The following is an 11,812-nucleotide window of genomic DNA, read 5'->3' on the forward strand; positions in this document are numbered from 1 at the left end:
CTGAGAGGCCTTAGAATTTCCTTTTTTACTTGTTCCCAACCACAAACAAATGATCAATGTGCTCTGTGGATGAGGAGTCAACGTTTGACAAGGGCGAAGGGGGGAGATGCCAAAAATTTCCAGACCTTGAGTGATGTGAAGTAAAAGTGCTTTCAAAGAATGGCACAGGTGGGCACAATGGGTCTGTCTCATCGTCAAAGGACCCAAGGAGTTGAAAGGAAACTCTAACTACAACACCAAAATGCCACAAAACCATAGTTATTAATACAAACTAGCATCCCCGCCTATCTGTCACCATCTCATCTTAAAAAAACGTGTGAAAATACGTAATCCTGACGAGACTTCAATTGGCATAAATACCAGCAGCAAAAGGAGACACAGTACATTGTTCTGATCATCTGCAGATCAGCTACTAGAGAAGAAAGATCAGCTCAGTCCTCTGGACCCGACCAACTTAACACAGGAGCTACTGATTGCAACTTCTTCAGCCTCTCGCCGAAAGAATGAGTTACACAAGTTATATCTTGGTTGTTCAGCTCTGCATCCTTTTGGGTTCTTCTGGCTGTTACTGCCAGGCCACATTTTTAAAAGAAATAGAAAACCTTAAGGAATATTTTGTAAGTATGACCTTTTAAATATACTTGTTTGTGGTTGAGAACGACTGAACGTTGACTTACAGTGGGATCTCTGATAGGCTGTTATCTGTGCTCCACAGTCATTTTGAGAAGAGTTGGTGTTATTTTGCTAATTGTTGGCTGGATGAGCTTCTTGATGAAATTTATTGCTTTAACCCTCTGCTCAGTTTGTATAGAGACTTAGAGGGGATTCATGAATCTTCCAAAAGATGGGCATAACATAGGGATAAAGCATGATGATGCTGATAATTTTGTGGTGAGAACCCATTCAGTTGTGAAAAGTCAAGTCGTATTCATATTGAAAAAATGATTGGCTATTGGTTTCTGATTTCTCAGACTAATATGAAAGTGACAGTAAAAGGTTAAGCTTAACAATAACAACAGTAATAGGAAACAATTTATGAATTAAAATAAAAGAAGGTAAGGTCCTTATAGCTTTGGCTTAAAAAAATCACTTACAGGCATTTTTCTTCAAAAAGTGATTTCAAAATTCTACTGCTCCATCTATTTTACCTGTGAATTACTTCTGAACTCAGTCACTAGCTGAGATTTTCTGAGATTTTGTAAGAATTAGGATTCTGGCTTAGGAATTTTAAAAATTTTATTTTATGAATTTCTTTTTAAATTTTATTTATGGTTAATAAAAATAGTTTTTATATTTAAATATTTTATTATTTGTCCCAAATTAGCTACTATAATTATAGCTGTTAAAATGATGCTCAAGCATTCACAATTGATTTTATTCTTGCAATGTAAACTCCAACCTCTCTCCCCCTAAAACATGCACATGCACATTTGGAACTATCTTTTAAAGTAGACTTAATGAGACCCTAAAGGAGGGTACAGGCAGATGTTATAGAAACTTGTACTGCTGAGGGGACAGTGTTTATAGTGGGATGGCTTAGGTGTTGTTTTTTTTTTTTTGGTTGGTTTGTCTGTTTTACTAAGCTTGAAAAAAATACTTTCTTTAGCTTACTATAGTTTTTTGGGACACCTGAAGTATCATCAGCCTTGTTGAGTTCGTTTGTGACATTACAACTTAAAGATTATACTAGAAAATAAGAAAGCTAAAAGCATAATAGTTTTTGGGTATATCAAACATAAAATCTTTGGGGAATACTTATTGTTAGAACTAAACAGGAAGGTTGAAAAGGAAATCATAAATATTGCCAGCATCTATCTGACTTCAATGAAACTTGAAGTACATTTTTAGGGCAATTTATGAACTAATTGTAAACTGAGTTTTTCTTTTCTCTCTTTTTTCTCAGAATGCAAGTGATCCAGATGTAGCGGATGGTAGGACTGTTTTCACAGATATTTTGAAGAAATGGAAAGAGGTAAGCTGAACATTGCCATTTGGCTCATTTTCCTGTTGCTTATTTTCTGATGGATAAATTCACATCATCCTCTCTTTGTGTTCCTTTCTCCCAAGGAGAGTGACAAAAAAATAATTCAGAGCCAAATTGTGTCCTTCTACTTCAAACTCTTTGAAAATCATAAAGACAACCAGACCATCAAAAAGAGCATGGAGACCATCAAGGAAGATCTGATTGCCAAGTTTTTCAACGGCAGCCGCAGCAAACTGGACGACTTTCGACAGCTGAGTGAACTTTCGGTGAGGTTATTTTAGTTGTTTCCTTGGTTTCATTGCAGAGGCTCTTGCACAGCACTTAATTTCCAGAAACTAGATATTAACTATTTAACAGTTGCCAAAGCTATGGAATCAAGCCATGGCCAAAACCCTTCCTTACTTATTCCATTGGTATTAGTGCATTGAGTGACTTTGTAAAAGCAGTATGAGGATCATTTAAATGTGTAATTTGGAAAAATGCTGGCATTTTGACTATTGCATGAAGACAAGTGAATAGACAAATCCAGTGAGGAGGAAGTAGGGGGAGTGTCGAGAAGCATTTCTCTCATGGTGCCTTGTTTGTGTGTTGGAAACTCTTGCTTTGGATGGGAGGACACACATCTTAGTGGAAAAGGCAGAGGAGGGGCTGAGAAGATTCATGTGCGCCTCCCAACTCAGCCACCAAGGAACTGTGACCACAGATGGATCACATGCCTGGCTGGTGCTCAGTTTCCTCACAATGAGAGGAACCTGTTGGGTTCACTACATAAGTTCTATGTCTTCACTCCAAAACTCTACGATGGCATGGATAGAAAGTGAGAGTGAGATGCGAAAGAGCCACAGCCTTCGCGGAGGCACTGGGGCATCCTACTGCAGGTCTCGGGCCAGCCCCTCAGATTGTGCAGCCCTGTGAGAAGTGAGAATGGTTGCTGTTTGCTTGTTTTCAGGGAAAAAAACAGGTAGAATTCACACTTTACGATAAAGATTATTCTATCAACTTTCAGAATATTTTAGTTGGAAAAATCTTTAGGCTCCTAAGTCTTATTTCATGAAATTGTCTCAAGTCTTTTTATGGCTTCTATAAGCTGAAAGATAACTTTGAAGCATAAAGAGAAATAACATTTTCCAAAATTTTATCTAGGAGACAAAGGCCTCCATACTCCTTTGGGTTTGGCTTTAATATAAATGGGCTCAAATGAGAGGGATAGGGTCTTGTTATGACGTGTGCTCTTAGCCTTTGTGCCCAGCTTTCACTACGCTTAGGTCTGCTTCCCGTCCCTCTCCTGTAAGCCCCAGGAACTGAAGGGACATGTGGCAGCGAGTTTCCTTTGGCCATTGGCTAGAGACTCCGGAAGCACCTGCCCCTAATCCAGGGCTGCTTTTGGCTTGTTGTTCAGTCATGGATAAGTCTCTTAGTCTCTTGGTGATGCTTTGAACACTGGAAAGTAAAATTTGTGACTTGCAAACACACAAGTGTTAGAAAACATTTTTTACTCTGCAGTAACGCGGCCTTAAAAAGTGAAAAAAAAAAAAATTCTGTTGGTTCTGTCTTTCTGGAAGCTCCAGACCTCCCACTTGATGATGGGCAATCTTTAGTGAGCTTTTAACTCTTGTCCTCTTTGGCTCAATTGCTAAAATATTTTAGTTATGTTATACCCTTTAATGATTAGTCCCATAGCCTAAAATCCCTCTAATCATTCTCAGAAATGTGGCAAGGTGGCCACAGTGTTTCCAGCACTAGAAAGAAATGTAATAGCAGAGCCAAGAAGAAAGTAAATGGTCTGCATTTTATCAAGCATGAAATCACCTAAATGGCCCTATTGGTTAAAGTGAGGAAATGCAAATAGTTCAGTTTGCTGGTATAGAAGGCAGGGTACAGAAAAAGTTGTTGCAATTCCTAATTTAAAATTTTATTTATCAGTAAGCCATGTAAATATGATTAGCGTTTATTTTTAAGCCCACTATGGAAATGATGAGACTGACCTAATTTGGGGGAAATTAAAAATTATAGTTTTCACTGGTCTTAGATTTGGTGTCTTATAAAGTGCTTACCCTATAACAGTGGTTGTCAAACTTTGATGGGTATCAGAGTCACCTGGGTAACTTAGTGACTGCACAATGGCATAGGTCTTCTACTTCATGCACCTGGGTCTCTTGAGTTTGGGTCTCCAGATTAATCTGCTACACACAAAGGTGAGAACTATTGACCTACAGTAACTCAATTGACATGCACCCCAAGGATTAATTAAAATATAAGGTAATAGCATTGATAGATTGATGACATAGAGGTCATCTAAACAATGATGTTTAGATGAGAAAACAGAGGTTCAGAGAGGCTACGTGACTGGTTCAAAATCAGAGCTATTATATGCATGGGATTCAAACCCACCTTTTAAAATTCACTCCTCATGAGGGCTCTTTTCACTATATAATTTTGAGACTTCTGTAGCAGTAAATTTAAGGGTATGTAATGTGCCCCACTGTATTATAGTACAACTAGCAATTTAGTTATAATTTTTAGTTTCAACTGCTGAAGAAATAAATACTATATATTAAGGTATTATAGTGCTAGTCAGAATCCCTTTTTTTTTGAAGGAATACTTCCATTTTCATTGACAGTGACATTAACAGAATATCCCGATGGCTTGTGTGCCTGAAATTAATTTTGCTGTTTTATTTCCCAACAGGTAAATGACCTGCAGGTCCAGCGCAAAGCGATAAATGAACTCCACAAAGTGATGACCGAGCTGTCGCCAAGAACTAACCTGAGAAAGCGAAAAAGGAGCCAGATGCTGTTTCGAGGTCGGAGAGCATCCAAATAATGGTCATCCTACCTGCAATATTTGAATTCTTAAATCTAAATCTATTTATTAATATTTAACTTTATTTATATGAGGAATATATTTTAGACTCATCCATCAAAGAAGTATTTATAATAGTAACTTTTATGTAATGAAAATGAATATCTATTAATATATGCATTATTTATAATTCCTGTATTCTGTGACTATTTCCCTTGACCCTTTGTTTTCTGACTAATTAGGCAAGACTATGTGATTACAAGGCTTTGTCTCAGGGGCCAACTAGGTAGCTGACCTAAGCAAGACCCTGTGGGTTGTGTGTTTATTTCACTTGTTGATACAGTGAACACTTATAAATGGAATGACACCATTCATTTGCTGCCTACTTGAGAACGTGTCTGCATTCTGAGCCACAGCTTTAATGGCACGCCAGCCAGCACTTGAATGTGTCAGGTGATATGACCTGTGCCCTGATAAAACCATAGCATCTCAAGAGAGTTCATGCCTGGTGCTTCCTAGTACCGTTGACAACTGTGACTGTACCCAAATGGAAAGTAACTCATTGTTTAGTTTATCAATATCTAATATATATGAATAAAGTGTAATTTCACAACTATTCATGCTGTGTCAGACTTTTTCTTAGTGAGGACTGGAGTAAAGGAATGACCGGCTAATGAACCAGTAGCAGGAAAGTCATTTTTAGCTTTCGAGATCTTAGAGTTGCGTTAGGCCCCATTAAATGTGTGCATCTCTCCACTGGCAATTTGTGGGCTTTCACTTTTCCAGATGGCAGCTCTCTGAGCTATCTTTCCAAGATATAGACTTAATTACCTCACTATTCAATTCAGAGCTTCTGCTATGGAATGTAGTCCAAACTGCTTAGCTTGGCACACAGAGATTTATTTCTACCCCTTCCTCCATCTCCCCATTCCCTACTCCATCTCGGCTTCTCCCCCTTCCCCATTCCTGGGCAAACCCCTCTGGACAGATGTGGGATAGTGAGTGTCAATAAGCTATAGGGAGAGAGGCCTGGACTGCAATCCAGGTTATGCCATTACAAGCAGTGAGAGCTTTAATGAATTATTTATGTTTTCTAAGCTTCAGTTTCCTTGTCTGAAAAAGAGAAATAATTTTGCCTTCCTTGTAATATTGTGGTGAGAGTTCATTCTTCAATTCAAGAAGTATTTATTGGAGTACATACTATGTGCCTGGTGCTGTTGTAGGTGCTTGAGATACCTTAGTCAACAAAACAGACAAGGATCCCTGCCTTTGGGGAATTTGAAATTGAACAAGGGGGGAAGTAGACAATAAACAAAGCACACAAGATGTAAGTTCATGGCATGGTATGTTAGAAGGTGATTGGTGCTGTGGGAAAAAGGTAAAAGTAGAGAAAAATGGGAGGACTAGGAACACTATGTGGGGATGGATGGGTAGGCTAGAGGTTTAAATAGAGTGATTAGAGTTGGCCTCGTTGAAGAGGTGACATTTAAGGAAGCCCTTGTAAGAGGTAATTGCCATTGGGGTTCCAGGCAAGGGGAGAATCCTTGCAAAGACTCTGAAGTGGAGATTTGCCTGGAGTGGTCGAAGAACCAGCAGACCAGTGTGGTGGGCCCAAAAGATGGAGGAGAAAAACACCCACCACTTGAGAGGGCTGCAGGGGAAGCAGTGTCCTTAGGGGAGAGCCAGTTTATCTTTTGAGTAGGAGGAAGTTGAGAAGATGATGGATTTGGTTAGTTCCAGACTCTGAGTTCGAGAAGAGCCGGGTGAGTCCAGGTAAGAGAAGAGATCCTAAAAGGGAAGGTGCTTGGAGAGGTGTTGTGAGTCTGAGACTTTTTATGATCACTGCCACAAACAGGGATAATGGGTACAGTGAGATTATTTCTACTGGCTTCAGAACATATGGTGGTAGCAAGATTGTGAATGGCAAGGACTGAGAGGGTTAGGCATCTGGGGCTTCCTTCTCAACATCTTTAGGGATCCATTATTCAGCCTACCATAGAGAAGCAGCCTGAGGTGGGTGGTCAGAACTTCAGCCTAGCAAGGAGGTGCCCATGTGGAAGAATGCCCTGGGGCGGGTGTCAGAATTCAAGCAAGATGAGGAGAATGTCCGTGTATTGGGGAGGCCCAGCATGGGGAATCAGAGTGAAATAAGAATGGCAGCCACACAGGAGAAGGCATGTTAGTGGAGATGAGAGATTGGTTATTTACAGGGGAATTGATTAACTATATTAAGGATAGTGGGAACCAGGTTTTCTCACTGTTGGAGAAGGGAGTTACAGTACAGAAAGAGAGAAAATTATAATTCACCCTATGATATTGAATTGGAATTGAATGTATCATTGTTAACCTATGGTCTTCAATATACAAAGTTATATATATTATAGAAATAAATAATAGATATAAATATCTGTTCACATATATATTCCTTAACTCTGTCCGCCGAGAGGGCCTGAAAGCAGCAACACCCCAATAACAATAAGGACACTTGGTGCCCAGATCTTGACTTCTAAATACCATTCTCTGCTAGAAGGAACCAGGACTCCTTAGAGAATTGGCTAATTCCAGGGCAGGGGTAGGGAAAGGACAAGGTGTGCCTTACTGTGCTAAAAAGCAAGAAGTGCTCAGAGAATAATGAAGACATATTAAAAAACACAGACACCAGCTTAAAGGAACTGACAAAATGTGGGAAAATTTGAGCATCAAAATAAATAGTTATAGTAATGTATCTAACCTATTGAATACAATAGGAAACCACAAGTACATATTGATATAAATGAATAAACTGAGTTTGATGAGAAGTGGGATATTGACAGTCATAAGATATCAACCTATAAAATATTTATTAATTACAAATTGGAAGGGAATAATTTTATAAGGGAGAAGCATAGCAGACATCATCTTAATCAAGGGATAAAAGTTAACATCATTAGTAATGAGACAAAAAAATGGTGTCTCATTTGATAGGATGTAATGAAATGAATATTGCATACCTCCTGTGGTATCTCTGTGAAAGATGCATAATGTCTTCTAATCATGAGAAAACATCATACAAATGTAAATTGAGGAGGATTCTACAAAATAACTTATCTGTAGTTTTCATCAAAATCACATAAGCTAAGGAAAGACTGTGGACTGAGGAATACATTCTGAAATGGATTATAGAGACATAACAGCTAAATGCAATGTAAGTTTCCAAACTGGATCCTTTTGCAGTAGAAGGCATTTTTAGAACAACTGTTAAAACTTGAATGAGGTCTGAGGATTAGGTGGTAGTAATGTATCAAGTTAAGCTTCCTGCTTTTTTGATGGTTATATCATGGCTAAGCAGGACATGTCTTTATGGATAGGAAATGCACACTAAAGTATTCAGAGGTGATGGGCATCACCTTACTCTGAGATGATTCAGGAAATATAAAGCTTTTCTGACCCCTCTGTAAGTTTGGTATTGTTTCAAAATAATATGAAAAAGTCACTGTGAGATTGTTTCAGAGTCACAGGCTGGTGAGGGCTAAAATTCTTGGGGTACTCTATTCCAACCTTACCAGATAACTCAAAATTCCCCATATTCAACCTGTAGCAAGTTGAATTTTCCAAAGATGACCACAGCTATATATTCACCCCAATCCCATGCATGCTTTTTACAATGTGATTGGCACTCCTCCCACTGAAAGGTAGGGGGTTTGCTCCTCCTCTTAATACTAAAGAGGGTTTTTGACTTCCCTTACTAGTGGAGTGCAGTGGAAGAGAAGTGAAGCCATGTGACTTCTAAGTCTAGGGTGCATCTTCTACCTGGCTTTCCATCCCCGTCCTGCCCTCCCTTTGTCTGTCTCTCTCTCTCTCTCTCCCCCTCTCTCCATTTGCCCTCAGAATGCACCATCACATTGAGGAGTGTTCAGGCTGCTTGGAGAAGCCATGCATGGATGCTGTGGTCAACAGTCCCAGCGAGGCTTTCAGTCAACATCAGCATCAATCACTAGATGTGTGTGTCAGCAAACTTTCAGATGATTCTAGCTCCAAGCATTTGAATTTTCCAGCTGAGTCCTCAGACACCAAGCTGCTAGTGATTAAAAATATCATAGCAGACATCCAATTTTAGCTCCAATGTATACAAAGCATGGAAGTTGTTACTCTAGTTTTTAAAACAAGGAAAAGGTGGAAAAATGAAAATCAATGGTATTTCTTGGTTACATCAGAGAATTGAGTTTGCAGGACAAACTGCCTCTGCAAAATCTTCAGAGTAGGCAAACCCAGAGAATCATAGCCCTGATTTGCTTACTTGGACCAGAAACCACTGGAGTCACTAACTGGTCAAAACACTTAAATGGTAATTTTGATGGATTGCTGGAGGCTGAGTGTGGACTAGCATGGGAGTGAGAAACTCCTGCGAATTGAAGTGTGAGGGGTTCTCCACCCTGTCATGCATTACCTACAGGAACCCCACCAGGTTCTCATGGTGAAGATCTGAGAAAGATTCCCCTGTGGCTCTGGCATGGGGAGGGGAAGAGTAATCCTTGTGAACCACGTCCAGAAACAAAGGCCTGCTCTCTAAGGGGAAAGGCTTCACCAGAGTCCTGTAGGAGAGCTGTGGGGGAGGGATGTTCCTCCAAATTCAGCCCCCTCTGGTTGTCCTGTTTAAAGCTGCACCAGAAGAAACACTTGTGAAGATCACAGCCCTGAGACACAGGCACACTAAAACATTGAAATTTAATGAAAAGATTATGAAACATTCCCCTTCCCTCATACCTTACCACACACCATAGGGCTCCAGCAATAACAGTAGATCACAGGTGAAAGAACCACAAGACACAGACTCTATCCGAGCAGGAGCACTTCGGGAAGCACGAAGGAAAGACAGAGGACAAAAGCAAGGACACTAGAGGAATCTGAAGCCTCTGGCCTGCCAAAGCCAAGAGAAACACAGTCTGAAGAGACAAAGCAAGTACCAGAACCAGACTCAGGTATGACACAGATGTCAAAATTATCAGGCAGGATATTTAAAATAACTGTAATTAATATGGTAAGGGCTCTCATGGAAGAAGTAGACAACATGCAAGAACAGAAGGGTGATAGCAGAGAAATGAAAATTCTAAGAAAGAATCAAATGGAAATACTATAAATCAAAAATACTGTGACAGAAATAAAGAATACCTTTGATGGGCTCATCACACACCACACAGTCAAGGAAAGAATCAGTCAGCTTAGAGACAGGTAAATAGAAACTTCTCAAACTAAAATGCAGACAGAAAAAAAATGAAAACAAACAGAACAAAACAAAATAACAGAATAGAACATCCAATAACTGGAGGACAATTTCAAGATGTGTAACAAAACTATAGATCCTCAAAGAACACCAAGCAGCATAAATTCCCATGAAACTACCCCTAGGAATATGTTATGTTTTGAATGTGTCTCCCAAAGTTCATGTGATGGAAACTTAACACCCAATGAAATAGTGTTGAGAAGTAGGACCTTTAAGAGGTGACTTAGGTCATGAAGTAGATTAATGAGTAGATTAATGCCACTATTATAAGAGTGAGTTAGTTACTGCAAGAGTAGGTTTCTGATAAAAGGATGAGTTCTGCCCCCTTCTTCTTCTCTCTCTCTTTTTCTTCTCTCAAGCTTTCTTGCTCTCTCTCACCCATGTGATGCCTTCTGCCATATTATTATGCATCAAGGAGGCCCTTGCCAGATGTGGCCCCTCCATCTTGGATTTCCCAGCCTCCAAAAGCATCAGCCAAATACATTTCTATTCATTATAAATTACCCAGCCTCAGGTATTCTGTGATAGCAGCACAAATTTGGCTAAGACAGGATATGATATCCAAACTGCAGAAAAACAAGTCAAAGAGAAAATCTTAAAAGAGCTAAAACAAAAAATATCTTACCTATGGAAGAACAAAGATCAGAATTACAACAGTCAGAAGCCATGTGTATTAGTTTCCCATTGATGTTCTAATTAGTTACCACAAATTTAGTGGCTTGAAACAACACAGATTTCTTATTTTACAGTTCTTGAGATCAGAAGTCAGTTGAAAATCAGGCTCAGTGGGCTAAAATTAAGGTATTGGGCAGCTCTGTGTTCCTTTAGGAGGCTTGAAGGAGAGAAGTTTATTAAACTTAACTGCAGTAAGGGAGAGAAACCTTGACAAAGTCTTACTAGTGTTTCAGAGAGGGGAGGTCATGAGTGGCCATATTTATATATGGCTTGGAGCTGTGGGTTCAAGTGGTTTGAGGAGTCTTTCAATGCACGGACATTTAGTTTGGGAATTTTGTGGTATAATTTCGGTCTAGTGGAAACAGTGAGGCAAGGCTCTTGAAGCAAATGTTGACATATAAGCAGTTATTTGATAATCTGTTTACTCAGGTGAGCAATCTATCATCCTGAGAAGAAGGTTGTTTGTCCAATTAAGCAACCTATTTGTTTAGATAAACAAATTTTCAATAATTTCCGAACAGTGAAGTTATTTGCTGGTTGGTAGCCTTATTTTCCTGGGAAAGAATTTTCTGGAATAGATAGTTAAGTCATCTTGATCCAGGTGGTGTTTGGTCTCAGTTCTGCTAATTAAGCTTTGTGGACACAGGTGGTCTCAGTTCTCACTTTGACCCAGTTGTCGGTTTGCCCTGTGCCTTCTGACTCCTGTACCAACGTATGAAGTGTATTTTTGATTCTAACTCAGACACAGAACTTTTTACTCTTCCAAATAACCCCCTCACACAAAAGTATTAATACTCATTAATTCAGAATACTTTCTGAAGTTTCACAGGGCCTTGAAGGAAAGCATGACTATTCCATGTTCAAGAGGTTTCCATTTTTCAAAGCTCTTCCTCAGCTGTGCCATGACAGGGATTGGGGTTTTTCCCTATTTCCACAGACAGTACATGTTTCTTTTCCCTACCAGAATTTCCTTTGAGGAACTTCCAATTCCTCACTCCTTTATTATACAGAGTAGTTTCCCCTCTTTCTCTGAAGCTTTGACTGGAATGGAATCTAATCCCCGGGGCTCAGCTTCTAGTCTAAGGTTATC

At 39.4% G+C, this 11,812-nt stretch overlaps 1 protein-coding gene across 1 annotated transcript; it reads left to right on the forward strand.

The window, feature by feature from the left end:
* Positions 1-412: 412 nt before the first annotated feature.
* Positions 413-4,808, forward strand: IFNG (interferon gamma). The gene is made up of 4 exons (XM_045555241.1): positions 413-617; positions 1,904-1,972; positions 2,068-2,250; positions 4,674-4,808. The coding sequence occupies exons 1-4, from the start codon at positions 504-506 to the stop codon at positions 4,806-4,808; spliced, it is 501 nt and encodes a 166-aa protein (XP_045411197.1). The 5' UTR covers positions 413-503.
* Positions 4,809-11,812: the final 7,004 nt, after the last annotated feature.

The sequence above is a fragment of the Lemur catta genome, chromosome 6 (genome assembly GCF_020740605.2).
Source record: "Lemur catta isolate mLemCat1 chromosome 6, mLemCat1.pri, whole genome shotgun sequence".
Taxonomy (NCBI): Eukaryota; Metazoa; Chordata; class Mammalia; order Primates; family Lemuridae; genus Lemur; species Lemur catta.

Bases quoted from the DNA above. Each gene is read 5' to 3' on its own strand.
- IFNG (XM_045555241.1), top strand. From the start codon at position 504: ATGAGTTACACAAGTTATATCTTGGTTGTTCAGCTCTGCATCCTTTTG. The intron at 618-1,903 runs GTAAGTATGACC...CTTTTTTCTCAG, and splicing joins AAAACCTTAAGGAATATTTT to AATGCAAGTGATCCAGATGT. The intron at 2,251-4,673 runs GTGAGGTTATTT...ATTTCCCAACAG, and splicing joins GACAGCTGAGTGAACTTTCG to GTAAATGACCTGCAGGTCCA.